The sequence below is a fragment of the Phalacrocorax carbo genome, chromosome 6 (assembly GCF_963921805.1).
Source record: "Phalacrocorax carbo chromosome 6, bPhaCar2.1, whole genome shotgun sequence".
Lineage (NCBI taxonomy): Eukaryota > Metazoa > Chordata > Aves > Suliformes > Phalacrocoracidae > Phalacrocorax > Phalacrocorax carbo.
Genome location: NC_087518.1, coordinates 59,929,457 through 59,949,233, shown reverse-complemented (window position 1 = coordinate 59,949,233; position 19,777 = coordinate 59,929,457). Strand labels below are relative to the sequence as shown.

The following is a 19,777-nucleotide window of genomic DNA, read 5'->3' as shown; positions in this document are numbered from 1 at the left end:
TTTGGCTCTCTTCCTGGTGTTATCCTTCCAATAGAAACACATTGAATTATGGCTATATAGAGACAGATGGATACAAATAATGCAGCTATAGACATCACTGATACAGATATATAAGTAGACAAGAATTATCTAATTACGCTGCTTGTTGCAATCTTCTGAGCACTTGCTATGATCCACATACTCGTGTTAACTGTTTTTTCCTAGGCAGATGTTGATATGACAAAGATATCAGTGTATGGAGAGTTTAGTGACAGTGGAATATCTGGAAATTAAAAAAAACAAACCAACAACAAACCAAACATACTGTAGAAAGATTTCAAAAGCAAACAGAGTTAAAGTCACCAAGTTCTGTGCTTCTGCTTTCATTGGGAATTGTGCTATTAAATCCCCCATGTGCTTAGGAATATATCCCCTACAATGATTAGAAGTGATTTAATTTTAAAGTCTCTTAAATATCCATCGCTCCAGCAGTTATTTCAATGTGTTTCCACATTTGCTATATCCAGTAACTCACTTCATTAAAACATTGTTTGCCATTTCATATGCCCTTTGACTCCAAAATGTTTGAAACCACAGCTCTGAACAATAAGCAGTCTCATCAGCATTCCCTATATCTGTGCATCACTCATAAGGGGAACCATCAATAAGTCCTTCCTAAGCTCCTGAGGCTACATTTTCATGTATTATTTATTGTTATAGGAAAGATTGCTGGTTTTCAGTGTTGTTTGATGAAATTTGGCTTGGCTGCTTGTGAACGACTGGGCTCCAAAGACAAAACAACCAGACCATTTGTATGGGCACACGGTCACCTTCTGTTGAGTCAGTGGAAGCTCACTGCATGTGCCCAAGCCTGGACTGAGACCTGGGTGTTTCCTTAATTCTTCTAAATTCCATTTGATCAATTTACTGATGGAAAAACAGCAATGCACAGCAATGACTAAGGTTGGATGTTAGTTTTCTAGTTTAATCATCATTTCATTGATTTTTAAAAGATACACATTATATAGTTTAATTTAACTGCATGCATATCATTATGAAACATCTGAATGATGGTACTGATGGCTTTACACGCTTTTCGAAATGTCTGCTGTACATTCCAGCTAGCAGCTGGTAGATGTGAAATCTAAATACTTCCATCTCACAACTTAGAAAATTCATTAGCTGCCTCTGTAATTCACTGTTCACCTACACACAAAAATGAATACTTTCCCCATGCTTTCCCTTAGATCACCTATTTCATTTCAGTATACTCGGTATTTCGGTCTGTAGAAATTAAAAGAGTTTGTCCATACATTAAGAGAACAGAAAAGTAAAGGATTTATTCTGCAAAGATTTGGCTATTCTTCCCAAAGATGATCTTCAATCATTCAAGCCATGAACAACTGTCTCCTCTCTCTACTGCTTCAGTTAAAACCTCAGCAAAATTAGCTTTGCTACCTACTCTGAAAGTCAGCAATTCAATTCCTGGCCAGACAGGGAAGAGTCCAAAAAAGCTTTGTCATCAGGTCTCCTGCCCTCTCAAGCCCAAAGTTGTTGGCATCAGCACATAAATTATGGAGAGAAAATAGTTTCTCGGTGACACAGCTACTACTTATTCGTAGCCAAAATGTATTTCTAATTGATGCAGCCTAGCAGACATACAAGAACGCTTTTTATCAAAACTTATATTTTTTTAGATTTTTGCTAAAAGTCTTAGGCTTTCTAAAAGTCATAGATAGAATTGAGTCTCTATATGTGTCCTTTAGAGCCTATTGATCAGGTTGAAATTGGACAAATTCTTCCTTCTACTCATTTTCCTGTTTAAAATAATCCTGTGTTTGCTGTCTTATTTGGCTTTGGTATGGAAGGCCACTACCTTACTGCTGTTTGCAGTAACATTTAAAGCCTAACTTTAAGACATCCTAGAACATTTCCTTTCCAAGATCATGTACGGCAACTGCATGGAGAAGAAGGTTTGTTTGATGTCTGTAAGGAAGCCCTTGAACGTGACATTCAGGAGCAAAGCTCCCATTGAACAGACTTTTGTCTGCCCTTTGCCGGTTGGTAAACTCAGGCTACACCTAGATTTGGAACAGATGGGGTCTGCAACAGCCCCCACAGTTCTGCTCTTGCATTTGCCTAGGTCGAGGCTTTGTCCCAGAGTACGGCTCAGTCCCAGCCTGCAGGAGGGCACCTCCTCCGAGACCACCGTGAGACTGCAAGTCTTGTTCTGACCTGAAGTTAAAAAATGTGTTGAGGCCACAAACCAAGTCTCGGAAGCAGGGAAGCACTTCAAGGACCTCAGCCTCTGGCTCTTTGCTCAGAGTGCCAAAAACCTAGCAGCAAAGAAAGCTTTCATTTGTCGTAACAAGAAGCCTGAGGTCCCAACGTTGGGTATCGTGACTCACAGAGCTCATTGAGGAATTTTTCTCCTAAGGATTAGCGGAAGAGCAGGGTACCCTCTTCTGGATTTACTTCATTTTAAAAAATAATAATTTCTAAATTTTTAAATAATTCTGGTTTTAAAATTCACATTGAAATTCCCTCTTAAAAAATTGATAACCACAGCAGTACTGTATCTTGTTCAATATGCTCTTTGAGGTTGTATCATTAGCGTGAATTAATGCTAGCAACTGCTGAGGCTATGTATCCCCTGTTACTACCTGCTAGTTTCTGCAGTACTGCAGTAGCTCCTGAATGGGGTTTAGTGAGGTGGATAAAATACTTTTGCAGAATATGGGCCTAGTTTTGGGGTGGGGGGGGCATGGTCTTTTGCATCAAGCAAAAATCCATGTTTTCTACCATTTTTCATGCCCCTAAATCTGTGCTTGTGGCATGCTGCAGTTGTCCGTATCTCTGCTAGGTGAGCAAAGGGACTTTCTCTTTCAGGAAGCTGGGTGTTTTATGAAATCTGAACCAGCACTTTCATGTTCTTGGGTGAGACATAGGTTTTGCAATTCAGTGAAATCTTCCTCTAGAGTTTGCTTAATTGGGTTCAAGGATTAAATGTTGCAGAAAAGACAGCAAGGGGGACATCGATGTCAATTAGGAGATCAGAATGTGTTTCAGTTCTTCTGGTGTTTGTTAGCCTTATGTTGACAGGTCAAGACAGCCTCCTGTTATCAGAATGCAAAATACCTCTTTGTAACCTTTAAAAGTATATATTGATATATTCAGATATCCATATAAATAATCTTCAGCGCTGGTGGAACCCTTCTAAGTAAACTGATAGTTTTATGATAACTTTCCACACATATAGAAATAAAGTTACGCATTTAAATTATTCAACATTATACATTTTTATATATAAGCAAGTATGCAATGGGGAAATATAAGACTGCTGGATGCTGACCTGCAATTCAGCTATTTTTCTGCGGTGGTATATTAATGTTTTAATATTCAATATATATTTTCAAGTCAGATCCTGTTGATTTTTTTCACTTCTCGCTCTGGTACAGTCTCACTCGTTTCAGGTGCAACTTCCTGAATAAGAAGCCATTTGCGCTCAGCGAGGACGTAGGATCTGGCCCTTGGGATCGGATTCACCTTGTTGCTACACCCGCTCATTAAGCGTAATCATGTTTCCTGATCTTTGTTTCAGAAACTACCCAGTTTTGGGCCTTACCTGGAACAACGCAAAAGGATAATAGCTGAGAACAAGATTAAACTGAAGGAACAGAGCATGGCTGCTGTGCATCCCGAGAAAAAGCATTTCATTCCGAAGAAGCCCATTCCAGCAATCAAGGTAACAAAAATACATGCTTACGCATAAGAAATGATCAGCCATCAGGCAGTTGACACGCACAGTCATTTCTAGCAGTTTGAGTTGATTATTACTGCTTTTAAGCTTGTTAGAGGGCATCAAAGACAACTATTTATGCAGACTTTCTAGCTTTTAACCAAAATCGATGGGAAATGATTTGTGATGTACGTGTACAGGTATTTCCCTAATGTCATTTTTCAAAATGAAGATGTTCAGGCAATGGAACAGTAATTGTAGAACAAGGCATGGGTAACGCCTTGAAGAATGAAGCAGAACTGTTAACAATTTCTTTCAGTTTGAATGCTACAGCATGAGCTCCGTTTTGCATGATACCTTTTGATTACTGACGATGTGCTAAATGCCTCCATCTCTCATGTAGGATCAATGGAAAAGGTTGGCGTTCAGTACATATGAAAGCCGTGTCATAGGTTTTCAGACTGAACTTTTAAAGCTGGAGAATGTTTGTCTAAATAGCTGATCCGCTGTCTACAATGAGTAAATGTCAAGGTGAAAATAAAACCTGTGACCCCATCTACTGCATAATCCATACATTGGAGCTTTTCCCTTCCCTTAGGTAGCCAATAAATGTCAATAAAACGAAACATCAGAAGCTAATTATTCTAGATGCTCATTTTAGACCTTAGACTTCATGTCAGAATAAGAAAAAGAAGCAGGTTTGTGTTTTTTTTTTAAATCAGGCTTCTCATGTAGGCCCTTTTATAAAGCAGTGTGTAAATTACCTCTGTTGAGCTTGTTGACTGTCTTCCTCATATATGATGTGAGAATATCAGATATCTACAGATAGGTAACTTTCACTGTATGATCAGACCTGTAAGAATTCTTGCAAAAATAAGGCCAAACATAAAATACAATATTAGTGGCTCAAAATAACATATAATTCTCAAGGGAATTTTGCAGTTTACCAGCACATGCAGTATTCCGGGCTAAGTTGTAGAACTGCAAAACCAGCCAAGGAGAAATTTTGAGTAACCTTTTTGTTTCAAGTAAATAGTTTGCCACTTCTGTAGACCTCTCTCAGTTTTTTTGGACTGCTTATTTTGGTTTATGTCACGCTATTGAAAATCGCTCCCCTCCTCTTGTGCTGAGGTTCCCTTCTCTATGCACACAAGAATTTCCAAAGAACAGCAATCTACTCTTTCTTCTCCCACTATGATGAGCATTTTCAAAGCCTACTTGACCTCAGAGGTTTTATGTTTCTGTTCTCTTTGCGGGGAGAGTATTGATGTAGGGAAAAAGAGAAAGAAGAAGCAACAGCCAATAACTGCATTTTCAATGAGATATCTTGCTTCTGAAAACAGCAGAAAACCAAAAAATGGGTACCATCCAAAAGCAAATAAACTCAATGATGGAAAAAGTTTATCAAGAGGGAAAAACAGACATGAAGACCTGAAAAAAAAAAACATAAATAAAAACTTGAGGTCAATAATTTATCAAGCCTAACTCCAAGTACAAAAGCAAAAAAAGAACCAAGTAGTAGGAGATAGATTAAAAAGAAGAGAAGAGGCCCTACTGCAGGGAAGAGGAAAATGAATTCCCCAAAACAAAAACTTTTGTTTATAAAGACATTGAATACTTTTGTGTGGTGTCTGTGAGGAGCTTCTCAGCCAGAGAAATCAGGTTAGTGTCTCACACTTTCATTTAAACGAGACTGGAAAGGACTGAAGCAATAGAAGAAGGTAGGAGCCACCAAAGCTCATGCTTGACAGTCTCTCAGTCTGACCATCTCTTTAAAAGGGAATGTTTTAACCATAATGAGAAAAACAGCAATGAGAGATGCCCACTTAGAAACAGGGAGATACCTGGCTTTTGCTTGAAGCAGGGAACTTGCCACTACAAAGGGAGGTTTTAATAAAGTTTGTTATTAATAGATCCATCTATTACTATATTGTGGAGAAAATCTGCCAGGAAGATTCAGAATATCATTAAGGAAGCTGAGTGAAGCTTAATGAAAAAAGGTGACTTATCTGATACCCTTCCCTGATCAGGAATTCTCCACGGAGAGAGGCAGAGGAGCTCAGACTTGAGTGATTTATTTGTAACTGTCCGAGAAGTATTCACATTCAGAATTACAAATCCCAGACCGTCTCCAAGCAGTTCTGTCTTGGCTGACCCTCTAGACAGAGGAGAGAATGCGTTCAGTTAGCTCAGACTAGGATACCAGGGGGTGGGAATGGTCAGCCCCTATGGCTAGTCCTGGCCTAACTGTAGTTCTCTGGAGCACTGAAGAGATTTGCTTGAAAGCTGATCGGACCTGAAAGATAGCTGTCCTTGAAACCCCTGCTTTGGCTGGCTGTATTTTTGCAGGGTTGCTACAAATTTTCTGATGCCTGCCCAGAACTCCCTCATCTGCTTAATTGGCTGTTGGGTTGGTGATATGAAAATTCCAACATTTGTTTAAATTCCACATGCTGCCAAAATGCCTTTTTTTATATAGATTTAAAAACCCTCTGTGATTATCCAAAATCTAATTTAATTTTTGGATGGCTTTTCCCATGGCTTTTCTCTTTATTTTCTCTGTTATTCAATATTAATTGAAACCGCACACTTTGCTATTCAGCAGAGTTGTTTCTGCTTTCCTCACATGTCTGTAATATCGGAATTTCTGCTGTATGTGGGTATGTGCCCTGGATCTTTTCTTTTCAGTTGCATTTTTGTACAGCTCCCACACATGTATTTGCCTACCTCAGGTTACCGCCTTATTAATTTCATCTCTTTCCTTATACATTCCTGTGTTCTTTTCCTAATAATTTAGTCCTTTGTCCTTCAGGGCATATAATATTCAGTCACCATTTATCTGCTTATTTTATTTCTTCCATTTTTACTCCGCAAGTCTTGCTGTAGAGATTGCCCTGTTTGGTAGTTTAAACACTCTGGCATAGCTCTGTTTGTCAGCTTAGCTAGGGCATGACACGTTGTTCCACCTCTTGGAAGAATATCCATAGAAATCCTCAAGCTTAAATTCCTTGTGTTTGAACTATTTTTCACCCTTGTGTGTACAGATATGTTTGCATGATGTTTCGTGCATATATAAATGCAAGTCTTTTTATGCTGATGCTGTAAGCATCCAGCTGGAAGCCGGCACGGTGGGGGGCATCTAGCGACATTTAGTCCAGTGCTGTGCTTAATCTATAAAATGCTCTTGAGAGGTGAGGTATATTGATGTAAGCACAGCACTATTAGGCCATAACAGTGTCCCATTTGGATCCTTCCTGGCATGTCTCTGGGTGGTTCAACATGAGTAGCTTTAGCTTGTGTTTGCCTGCCTGAAAAAGACCATATTGTAATCTTCATCGTAAGAGTGGAGCTGGTGCATATTTCAGGTGGAACTATGCATGTGTCTCCCATAATTTATGGCACTCTAAGTCTGCTTCTCTCAAATATTTGCTCCAACATGAATCACAGAAATGATCTGTCCTGCAGTAGCCCATAATGATCCCTTCTTTAGCACAGTACCTCAGAGAATATTCTCATGACATGTGACAGTTTAAGCAAATTTAAGTTAGTCTTCAGGTATGACTGAATTCCGACATGACTGGGCAGAAGTCCTACAGTCCAAACCTCCTCTTTCCCTGCCCACTCTGACCATAGAAGGACTGCTTCAAGTGGTTCTGCAATTGTATTGCATAGCATAGTGTAACATAGCATAGGGTAGAATATTTGCAGTTGGAAGGGACCTACAACCATCTGTCTGGTCCAACTGCCTGACCACTTCAGGGCTGACCAAAAGTTAAAGCATGTTATTAAGGGCATTGTCCAAATGCCTCTTAAACACTGCCAGGCTTGGGGCATCAGCCGCCTCTCTAGGAAGCCTGTTCCAGTGTTTGACCACCCTCTCGGTGAAGAAATGTTTCATAATATCCAGTCTGGACCTCTCCTGCTGCAGCTTTGAACCATTCCCACATGTCCTGTCACTGGATCCCAGGGAGGAGAGCTCAGCACCTCCCTCTCCACTTCCCCTCCTCAGAAAGCTGCAGAGAGCAATGAGCTCACCCCTCAGGCTCCTTTTCTCCAAACCTAACAAACGCATACTCATTAGCCACACCTCATGGGACATTCCTTCCAGCCCTGTCACCAGCTTTGGTGCCCTCCTCTGGATGCCTTCAAGGACCTGGGCTGCATTAAAAGGAGTGTGGCCAGCAGATCAAGAGAGGTTATCCTCCACCTCTACTCTGCCCTAGTGAGGCCACATCTGGGGTGCTATGTCCAGTTCTGGGCCCCCCACTTTAAGATGGATGTGGAACTGCTCGAGCGAGTCCAGCGGAGAGCTACCAAAGCGATCAGGGACTGGAGCATCTCCCTTGTGAGGAAAGGCTGAGAGACCTGGGCTTGTTCAGCCTGGAGAAGAGAAGGCTGAGGGGGGATCTCATCAATGCCTATAAATATCTGAAGGGTGGGTGTCAGGACGATGGGGCCGGGCTCTTTTCAGCGGTGCCCAACGCCAGGCCAAGGGGCGACGGGCACAAGCTGGAACACGGGAAGTTCCCCCTGAACATGAGGACAAACCCCTTCCCTGTGCGGGTGCCAGAGCAGGGGCACAGGCTGCCCAGAGAGGCTGTGGGGTCCCTTCCCTGGAGACATTCACCCCCCGCCTGGACGCAGCCCTGTGCCCCTGCTCTGGGGGTGCCTGCTCCAGCAGGGGTGGGACGGGGTGAGCTCCAGAGGGCCCTGCCAACCCCCGCCAGTCTGGGGTTCTGTGATTCTGTGACCTTCACATCCTTCTTAAATTGTGGGGCCCAGAACCGCGCACAGTACTCAAGGTAACGCCGCACCAACACTGAATAAAGTAGGATAATCACCTCTTTTGACCAGTTGGTGATACTGTGTTTGATGCACCCCAGGGCACGGGTTGCTCCCTTGGCTGCCAGGGCACACAGCTGGCTGCTGTTGAGCCTGCTGTTGACCAGCACCCCCAGATCGCTTTCTGCAGGGCTGCTCTCCAGCCACCCTTCTCCCAATATATGCCTGTACCCGGCATTAGTCCATCCTAGGTCAGAATCCGGCATTTGGACTTGTTAAATTTCATCCCATTGATCATCACTCAATGCTCCAATCTATCTAGATCCATCGGCAAGGCTGCCATTGCCCTAGCAGCCCGTAAGAGGAAAGGCACTGTGCTACTGTATGTGAAACTGCAATGACTGTGTATTCCAGATCATGGCTGATTAATATAACAACAGCATTACAGTAATTATGGTGTTATTTTCTATCTTAACATCATGCTAGTTTGCTTCTCTCTTGTCAGGACAGCACATCAAGCAGAAGATTTCATGAGTTGTCCATGGTGTCTCCTACTGTTTTTCTCTTGCCGCTTTCTTTCATCTAGAATGTATCTGTTGGCAAGAACAAGGAAAGTTACTTATTTTGATATGCTGTTTGTCAACCTGCATCTCTGCACCATGATAGTAGCTGTTCATCTAGTTTTATAAAATACCCATGATGTTCCTTGGGTTTTCTTTAATTTAGTTTACACTAAAATCTCTATCAACTCTGTAGTCTTCTGGTTCAAATCTTTTCCTGAAACACACAGAAGCATATTAAGCAGTATTGTATCTAAACCAGAAAATTGAGACACTTTGCACTGTTAATACTTTGCCTTTTCTGAACATTGATCGGTGTATTCCAGCTCTTTATTTTTCCCTTGTTTAGCCAACTTGCAATCCTACTTCACAGCTGCTTAATTTCAGAACTCTGTTGTGTCAGAGGCCTGTGTCAGAGGCCTGTGTCAGAGGCCTACTGAAACATAAAGTTTACCATTTGGGGTTTTTTTTAATTTATTGCCTCGCAGTCTTCATAAAGAATTGTGATAGATTCATGAGGCATTATTTTCATCACAGCAGCCATATTGAATTATGTAGTAAAGGTTCATTTGACTTATTTTGCAAGTCCCTCTTTAGCTAGTGCTGCAACTCTTTTACTTGCTTTACTGAAACAAGGCCCTAAATCCCAGAGCACATTTAATAATGTTTTTAACTATTGGCAAAACATCTGTAATATTTCAATGTAAAGTTAGTTTTAATGAGATTACGTATTTTTTGTTAGCTACTTTACTGTAAATTGACCTTAGTCCTGTACCCTCAGATTCTGGTGACTTTTTCTTTGATAATCGATAATTTTTTTTCTAACGTTTCTTCTTTTCATCTCTCTCTGACAGTACCTCACCTTTATTACCGAAAAAGAAGAGGTGGAAGGCAGGTATCTCCCTAATGGAGATAAACGCCAGTACAGAGAGTCATTTGCTTTCTTTGCAATGTTTCATCCCCTTCCCGTGCTCGCTCTCTATCCTGGGGAGGGCACTTCTGCACAGCCCCTTGTTCTTTCACAACCTACTGAATCCTGAGAGCTGCCCAAACAGCCCGTAAATAATAATGAACAGGCAGAGCACTTGGGATCGAGTGCACAACTGTGCTACCTAAACGTCAGGTGCTTTGTTAGGAGCTTTTTGTATTACTTAGTGGTGAATCAACTTCAGCATTTGTATCGTGGTCAGCGATCCCTTAGAGACCTGAAGACCGAGCTTGAGGCCTGTCCTTAGGACAGACTGCCATTCACAACAGGCAGACCTCTACTTCTGGTAATCTAAAGATTACCCTGCTTTCCTTACCTGCTGTTGCTGTCAGCTTCATGTGCACAAGGTTCCTAGTGAGTGAACCTTTCTCCTGAACATGGTGTGCCGTGCAACGTGTTTTATGGTGACTCAAAAAGCCCAATAAGAGGGCACGCATACGTGTTCCCATTGAACTTGCTATACGAGATGCAGTACCTGCACAGTGTCTGGCTTTCTAATGAGAGGCCTGTGATGTTCATCGTCTCTAGAGCACAGTGTGGTCTTTTACAGTGTGGTCTGCATGAAGATGGACACAGCAGTTCTACAAGGAGCCATTCCTGAACCATGAATTGTATTTACAAATATAGGTTTAATAATATGATGGCTAATGAAAAGCTAATCATCATAAAATGATTGAACTATTAACATTAAAAATGCAGCTATACTAATAAAAACAGCATTGTAAAAATAACATCCCACTGAACAAATCTGCTTCTTGTGTGTCGTCAAACGCACATCTGCCTAGCTTAGTGACAAAATGAATTTATTTTCTGTACCCATTAGTAATATAAAACTAATGGATTCTGCTCTGATTCTCTCCATAGCAACTGAATTCCCTGCCAGTTCCACTTCCAGGACTAAATTCCTCTCCCAGTTCGTTCAGCACAGTTTGGTTGAGAAGAGTGGGACATCACAGCAGCAATCAAAAGGAGGACTCTAGGTCCCTGAGATTGCAAAGGTGTAACTTAGGACAAAATTTAACTTCCAGCTTTGGTTCTGGTTTTTTTTTTTAATTATTGCTGCTGGTAATGCATAATCCAGAAAGAACACAGCTTGACTTTCGGAACCTGGCTTCTGTTTGCAGGTCTGGCAGTTGGCAAAAAAAGCCATTATACTGTAAACAGTGCAAATTTGATCCGGAGGCCATTGAGATATACCAAGTGTGGAATCCCATAGTGCCATTTTAGGCAGTTGCTTTTTGGAGTGAAACTGCACTTTAAACAGTGAAAGCTGATTATTTCTTGCTGCACTGTTTATTTTGTTCCAAATGTTTATGATTTGATGGAAAAAAAGAAGCTCTGAGATAGCTTGAGATGCTGTAAAAGAGTGCACCTGCAAAACATCTTTTAAGTACCATTGCTTTTTTAGTCAATAAAGTCTTGAAACTTTGCAAATGAATAAAGATGCAGTTTTTGCTTGCGAGAAAGAAGTGATTAAAAGACACAACACCCAGGAGTGTAAATGAGCAGTAAATCATTGACACAGTCTTTTGAAATCACTTTCAGGCCTCTAAAATGCCATCATCCTCCCTATTTGGGATTCTAAGTCCCCAAAAGTGTATTTTGTGAGCTGTGAGAAGTGAGACTTGGTTACAAATTCAGAAATCACTGTGCCTTATGCATTGTTTTTGTTATTCCCTTCGTAAGCTTGTAGCTGGAAAAATCTGTTTTGATCATGTTCTTCTAAGCAACCATTTTCCTGAGCTGTCTCATGCTATCCTAAACCCTGGGCTGTCTCCCTCCTGCCCCTCAGCTGCTTCTCTGGAAGGCCATTAAATACCTCACTCCTTTCCCATTTAAAAAAAACCTTTTCTAGTTTCCAGCTTTAAATTTATTCATGGCTGGCTTATAACCATGTGTTCTTGTGCCAGCATTGTCATTTAACTTAAATAGCTCGTCTCCCTCCCTGATGTATATATATATATAGTATTCCTTCTCTGCCTTTGTCTTCCTAGGCTAAACATCTTGTTAGGCTCTTTTTGTCTTCTTTCGTAAGCAAGGCCCTCCCTCCCATGATGATCTGAGTAGCCCATCTCTGCAACCTCCTTGAGCTTTGTGCGTTCTGTTAACATCCAAATGATATTTAAAGAATGCAAATGTGAATCCAGAACCTCCCTAAGAAAACTGTTAACTACCTATGTTGTTTAAACGTCTGCTTTTGTTAGATTAAAAAGCCCTTCACTTTCAGGAATCTCCCCATGTTGATACTTTCACAACACGAGCAGGCAGTGGAAAGCTACTTCATTGTGTGTTGTACAGGTTTTGCATCATATCTTCAAATTCTTCAGTACACGGATCAGTACATGCAGAGGACACGTGCACGTGTGACATACAGTGGAATGTTTGGGGGCTATATACTCATAGGAGAGGCTTGTAGGCTATTTAGTGTTTCTGGGGGCAGCAGGTCATACAGATACACGTATTTTGAAACCTGTAGCAGGTATGATACAGACAAGCCTACATGAGACTCGACACAAGCTGGAGCTGAATTCTACAACTACAATTTTTCAACTGAAACAGAAGACTGCAGAAACCTGAGAACTGTAGCAACCTGAAAACTGCTGAGCAATTCCATGAACTTTTCGGAGTAAGACATGGAAATGAAAATACAGGGGTGTGAGCAGTTCCTAAGAGATCTCATTTGATTGAGTTAGCTGTAGCTCATCAGTGGAGGCACAGTAAAGGCCTGTGTCCTCTAGTCCTTTGCAATACCAAAATAAAAAGTATTGGCTGAAACACACTCATAGTAGTTAATTGACCTTTTACAGTGGTTTAAGCAAACAGATTTTACTTCAAATTTGGACCACGCACATAATCAGCTTGCACAGCTCTACTGATGAACGCTAACTCATTAAGCTGTGATAACTCGCTCACTTAGAGTCATCTGTCCACACTCGTCGTGCTGCCTTTAGCAATGTGCCATAGCTGTTTTATGCTGGAAGAGCATTAATGTTCTCTACATGTTGCTGAGAAGATCTGGAAGGCTTTTAGCGTTGCATGAATGCAACCAAGGTATGTCACACGGCAGCAGCTTAGGGGCTTGGCAGAGAGAAAGCATCCCAGTGGTTTTGGAACAAGAAAACAGTACGGTTTCCCTGACCTTCTTCCTGGGCTTAGGATATGGTAGAATTTCAAGAGTCATTAAGAGCGACTTCGTAGATCCTACTGTTGCATCCAGCGAACAAAGAAATTTCTCTCAATGCATAAAGATACTGTTGTACTTTAAGTGCTGAAGGCCAGGTAGGCCTCAAAGTTAAAACCTCACTGAGACGAACGGGAGTCATTCATTCAGGAACTAGAGCTGCTGTTGCAAGTTCTCAGCAGACTCTGGAAGGCAAGGTTGGACCTATTTTGGCATTTAATTCATGTAGCAGAGCCTTCCTTTGGAGCTAACATTGATAAAGTCATATTACCCTATTGCTCTGATGGGGCACAGGAGTAATTAGGGGTGCTTAGATTGTTTGAAAGTAAGGCTGCCCAAAATAAGATATGCAATGAAAATTTAACTTACTGTAACCCATTTCTTCTGCAGTGAGAACTGAAAACAATATATAGAGCATTGTATGCAATTATAAATTATACAGGTTAAATAGCGTATACTACTACACACTTAAAATGGTCGCTAATCATTTCAGAATAAGTTTTTTTGACTGATAGGAATAAGGTAAGTATTGCTTCTTAAAAAAATATTGAGAAACAGAATACAAAAAGAAATCCTTAACTTTTTTTTTTTGGCAATGCAGGACCAAAGGTAAACACTTTGAAGCTTATAATTCTGGGCAGACTTGTCTGTGTCTCGTATTTGGCTTGATCTTGAGCATTTTTCAATTGACTTGGATCAAAGTCCATAATCAAAATTATAATGACTTCTTGGTTTATTGCAGTAGAATGACTTTGAAGGCAGTTCTGCTCTCCTATCACTCAATGAGATTTCTTTAATACTTAATAGTTATAACCCTTTTTAAAGCAAAAGTAAAATGTACTGTTGCATGACATAACCTTCATTTACTGAGCCCAACTTTATCTTAACAATGTAGAATCTTGCACATAAAATTGAGCTTGTTTTACAACACAGGAACTGTTATAGGAGCATGCGTAGTAAACTGACAAAAAATAGAGGCAAAAAATACAGTGCCACAGAGTGAATCTTTCAGAATGCAGTCACGTTCATCATCTGTGCTATGCTTCCACAAGTTAAACTAATTTAACTGAGGAATAGCTGTAGTCCAAAGGACCTGGGCCTTGGCCCATCTCTGCCACTGAACTGTGCAGTTTCCCGTGATGTGAAGCAGAAATGGTTTGTTTGAGGCAGGTCCCCAGCAACTTCTTTTAGAGGGCATGTCTTCCCTTGTGGTATGTACCCATACGCTGTTCCTGCCATGCACCTTTACTTTCGCAGCATTACGCATGCGGATGTGTGAGGTTGATGCCACGAATTCCTCCCTGTGAAGGTAACAGAGCTGAATCGTGACTTGCAGGATTAGGCCCATGGCTTACTTCTGCACAATATTTGCAGTGAACTGATGATTGTGTCGTTTGCACATCTCACTAAAGAGAGGAAAGCAGTTATTGTTCTCTCTGTCAGTTTATTTGATCGTGCCCCTTTCTTTTCTTGCTGCAAGTTCTTAAATCTGTGCTAACGAGAAATGCTCAAGGGTGATCTGATTGTTTGTAGCATGTCACTCCTGTTTTGTGCTTCATTTTGTTCCTTGAAGTTTCACGCAATAACGGCAAAACAATAGCAGATTCAAAATCAAGTGCTAATAGTGTAACCTGTTTGTAGAGCGTGTTTGTATACAAATATATACTTCTAGTGCTGCCTGCGTTCCAAATGTGCCTGTCTGGAGCTTTCTTCGTATTTTACCGGAGGTCTGAAGGTCAGCAACGTGGAAATTTATACGAAAAATCCTAAACGTCGTCACAATGCATGGCCAAATCTTCCATAGTAAAGTACCAGAGAATGCTCCTGCACAGCTATAGAAACTGCTTAGGTGTCTTCTAAATGAGTTGATAACTTTTTTTCCCCCCCTAGGATGTAATTGGAAAAGCACTGCAGTATATTGGAACATATGGTGAGCTCTGCAACACAGAGCAAGTCGTGGCTCTGATTGACGAGGAAATGTGTATCAACTGTGGCAAATGTTACATGACCTGTAATGATTCTGGCTACCAGGTAAGAGCACAGCTGTAATTAGCCGAAAGGCACGATGAGTTATCTTTCTGCTGCTGGGAAGAAAGAATCCACCTTCTGTTAACAAGCAGGTGGTAAAAACAGATGTCTAAAATCCTGGATTTGAACCCCAGCGCGCTCCCGGGCTACGCCGCGCACGCCCGGCCCGAGCTGTTTGCGCGGCGGTGAGCATGCCGCCCAACGTGGCTGCTTCTTCAGGGCTAAGCGGAGCGTACCACGTCTCGCTGGCTCGCTCTTGGTCCCTCTTCCCTAAGTGCAAGCGGGAAGCGGGATTCCTTTTAAGAGGAAGAAAATGAAGGAGACCCAAGTCGGATGGCAGTAAATATAGTTCTTTGGAGGGAGAAAGGGAAGAACGCATCCCTTCCCACCAAGCGGGCGTGGAAGACAAGAGCTGTCCTTATCGCCAAATGCTTTTTGAGAAACCTAGTCCTTGTTCCATCAGCGTAACTGAACTTGAACTAATTCAGGTTTCAGGCAGGTGGGTTTTTGTTTTGATCTTGATCGGGGTGCAAATCCTTTCTCCAGGATAGCTGCCAGGGTTTAGAGCAGCAGGTTGAAATTTGCAGAAATCATTGTGACCAGAAAATAGCACAATTTTGAGCTGGGGCTCCTGTTTGCAGCAAAGTATTTCTCTGATTTCTGCTCCGTACGGTAGCGCAAGTTGTATGAAATGTGTCAGCATTTCTACGTGCCTTTCCTTGCCAAGTTCACTGGAGCTGATGACCGGTCTGCAGTAAAAAGGGCAGTACAGGAGGACTCATGTTCATTTAGAAAAACAAAATACGGTCTAGTGTAACCTTCATGAAATCTAATATGTAGTGAGCAGTAATTTCTACATGAATTTTTCCATCCATCCATCCCAATCTGAGAACAGTTTGTCAGAAACAAACACTTTAGCTGAGCCCCAAGTTTCTTCTGAACACCATGACCTTCTGTTTATCCTTAATTCAGTCCAATCAATAGTAGGTCTGATGAATTTAACTACATACAGTGAAAAGTCTTCCCGTTTCAAATCAACTCCTGCAATTAAAGCAAGTGTGTCAGAGCAAAGGTAGACATGTTTTTTTCCACCAATATGAGAAAATTAATGCTGCATTTATACCAGATTAGGTTACTACAGTAGCCTTTTAACTGTCCAAATGTCTTCTTTGCACTGCAATCTTCAGCTCTTCTCCTTCCATCAGATTTCCCAGTGAAAGGGAGGATATAGTCCTTGGAGAGCAAAAGACTGTCTTTCTATTTAGGAAAACTTTCTTTTCTATAACTGGAAAAAAACCAGCACCAAAAGAACCAAAGATTAAAAACCCCGGGAGGTTTTCTAAGCACACACACACAAAAAAAGGTTTTTTCCTTAATTAATTAAGGAAATTGAAAAGAAATTAATGGCAAAGAATGGCAAAGAAATTCTTAATTGCTAAGAAATCAACCCCCCCGTTCAAAATAGCATCTGCTTTATTCTTCTCTTGGTTTAAAAAATATCCGTGCTGCTCTACAGAGCTATCACCTTGCATGACTCCAGCAGAAAAGCTTTCCCTAATTTAAAGTTAGCACTGTAGTCCTGACTTCCTCTCCCTCTGAATTCCCTTCCAAGATGCGCGTTGTTGTTAGGGAGAGAGGAAGGAGTCCCTCTTCAAGCCTCACAAGGCAAAGCTCTCTTTGTGCTCAAGCTAAACTAAAACTTGTCCATTCAGGGCAGCGAGTACCTAGTTCATGCCCTCGCCGGTTGCTACAGCAACTTCTGTGCTTTCCTGGTAGTGAAACCCCAAATGCCGCAAATCTGCCTTTGGAGCCAACCTGCGGCACCACGTCGGACCTCCCGGCTCCTCCCTGGCTCCCCCAGCTGCTGACGGTGGTTCGGGAGATCTGCTAAGGATTTGTTTGCATAAAAGCGAGAGTTCAGCTTTCAGGCCTGATTTTTCCTTCCTAAACCTCTTAAAACTAGATATTCAGTGGATTTTTAAATCGTTATTATTATTCTTTACTTTTCTAGGCTTGCTTCGTAGATATTGAAGCTTTTGCGGTTGTGTGATGCTTTTGTTTCCGCTTTTAATTGCCATGTCTGTTATACCTGGAGCTTATTTCATTGAGACTGCAATTGTTATTTTACAGTCAAATACACTTATCACCCTAATTGGTAATGAGGATTCACTGCATGGAAACATGAGAACTAAAGCAAGCTCTGCCTGCCCAAAACTCAGATAGCCCTTTCAAAGGTTTGCAAGGGAGAACAGTTGTGCGAGGCACAGCGCACTGGGTTTTTCTCTACTGTTTATTAAATTAGATTGTTTATGCTGTGCTGAAAATAAAAATCAAAAGAAGGCACTGCGGGCAGCGTTGTGCTGAAGCCGTGCAGGCGTGGTCTGGTGCCTCCTCTGAACCAATAACCCTGGCAAATTGCTGCCGTACGGAATATTTCCTTCACGCACCAGAGAAATATCCCTCTGGGAGTTTAGATGTCGTGGGCCAAACTCCTCCTTTTGTAACCAGCCCTTGTGACCCGTGAGCTTTCGCCGAGGTATAATTTGGCCCATATTTCTAATTTTAAAGTGTCGAGGGGGGGGGGGGGCGATGTTTTGTTCCCTGCCAGTCGAACAGTTGCTATAGCTGCAGTGCAGAAGCACACCAAGATGTCTCCAAGTGCCGTAGCACAGGAAACGCAGACACTAAAATGGGAGCAATTTTGACCTTTTCCGTGAGTGACATCAATAATGTTTATTCCTGTTCGCAGGCTATCCAGTTTGATCCCCAAACCCACCTGCCCACGGTTACTGACAGCTGTACAGGCTGCACCCTGTGTCTCAGCGTCTGCCCTGTTATCGACTGCATCCGCATGGTTTCCAGGACAACACCCTACGAACCAAAGCGCGGGCTGCCCTTAGCCGTGAACCCCGTGTGTTGAGGTGATCGGTCCGACAGCTAATGTGAACTTTACACTTGTTTGATGCAATTGATTTGCTTTCTAATTAGTCCTTGAAAATCTGCTCTTATAAAAAAAAAAAAAAGATGTAATATTGATAGCCGTTACGATGAACACTGTGTTTTCCAATTATTCTTTTTACAACAATTAAGTTCTGAAATTACAGAAAGGCAGCAATCAGTCAGTCGTGGCTGTCAGTTGTCCACTATTTGAAGTGTAACTTTCTCCTTACAATTCATGCTGCAATTTCAAAATTTTTCTATAGACTCTTTAATCTCTATGTGTTTTCTGGCTGTAAATATAATTAAGAAAGCGTTTTTAATGAACTACAAATCAATGGACAGGCTGACTGTTTTCAAGGAAGCATTTCGTAATTAAACATTACATTTAGTTTTAAAAGAGTTTCTTAGAAGATGTAATTAACTACATCACATTCAAACAAAGCGACGTGGCTTCTATTTTTCTAGGGGAAGAAATGAAAGGGCGTTTAAAATAGGATTTAAGAACTGGATTAATCACTTTCACTACTGCAGCATATGGTAGTATATTTTTATAATCCTTTCTAATTCTTCCTCACACTAGTCACTTTATATAATAAATTTGCTGTGCGCTGACACATGCTGGACCCTCCAGATTTGTGTGTTGCACGGCTAACTTGATCGTTACTTTTCCCTCCCCAGTGAACGCTCATAATATCTCTCTAAAAAACAGTTAAACCGGCTTATTATGAAGCCCGGGTTGCAATTCAGGATCCCGAGACGCGGCAACATTTTTTTTTTGCTCCGAGCTCATCCTCTAAATAACTTTTTAATTGTGGCAATTAATGTTCCAGGATGTACACGTTACAGGTCAGGGATCTGATTGGGTGCGCATGGAACACGCACCCCGCAGGCTGCGTTTGCCAAACACGGAGGCGCAGGGCAAGGCGGCAAGGCGATTTCCCCCAGTGCCGATCCTTCATACTCGCTGGTTGTGTACGGTTATGGTAGTTTCGCGACCAAAAAGAAAGATAGATTTGTCTGTCTTGCTAAACGATAGCTCAGTTATAATCCATTTCTCATTCACAGTAGGAGTTTTCTAATATGACCGTATTGCTGTCTGCTTTACTCCACTTCAGAATATAAAGCCTTTAGTTTCATAATCATGAAAGATCTGTCAGTTCGGTTTCTTATACCATCTATTGTGATCAGCAAATCTTTGATTAAAAATGTATAAATATATATATTCATAAAAATATAAAAATATGCAATATGCTTTCGTTTCGTGCTTTATGAATCACGCACCAAATTATAAATATTGAAACCAACTCGGATTTGTTTGTGGGCTGTTTTTTTTTTTCATTTACTAAACAGATTTTTCTTGTAGAGGCGTTTCACCATCTCTAAGCCTCACTCCAGGAACCATTAATGAGTTAATTCACGTGTACATTATTCCATTAATTGCCTACAGTGCAGAATGTAGCACGCTCTTTGCCCCTCTCTCGCACCTCTTTGTCTGCCTTGGACTTGGCCTCCTTCTGCAGGCGCACACGCAGACACTTGCGCGTGAACATATGCACACTCTGTGCCACTCCACCCTTTTG

General features: G+C 41.5%; 1 protein-coding gene across 2 annotated transcripts in view; it reads left to right on the top strand.

The window, feature by feature from the left end:
* Positions 1–19,507, top strand: part of DPYD (dihydropyrimidine dehydrogenase) — a 368,439-nt gene extending 348,932 nt beyond the window's left edge. For both annotated transcript variants that reach the window (XM_064455561.1, XM_064455562.1), the window contains 3 exons: positions 3,581–3,724; positions 15,120–15,260; positions 18,007–19,507. In XM_064455561.1, coding sequence (XP_064311631.1) covers positions 3,581–3,724; positions 15,120–15,260; positions 18,007–18,177 — 456 coding nt within the window. In that variant the 3' untranslated portion in view covers positions 18,178–19,507. The remainder of the gene's footprint in view (positions 1–3,580; positions 3,725–15,119; positions 15,261–18,006) is intronic.
* Positions 19,508–19,777: the final 270 nt, after the last annotated feature.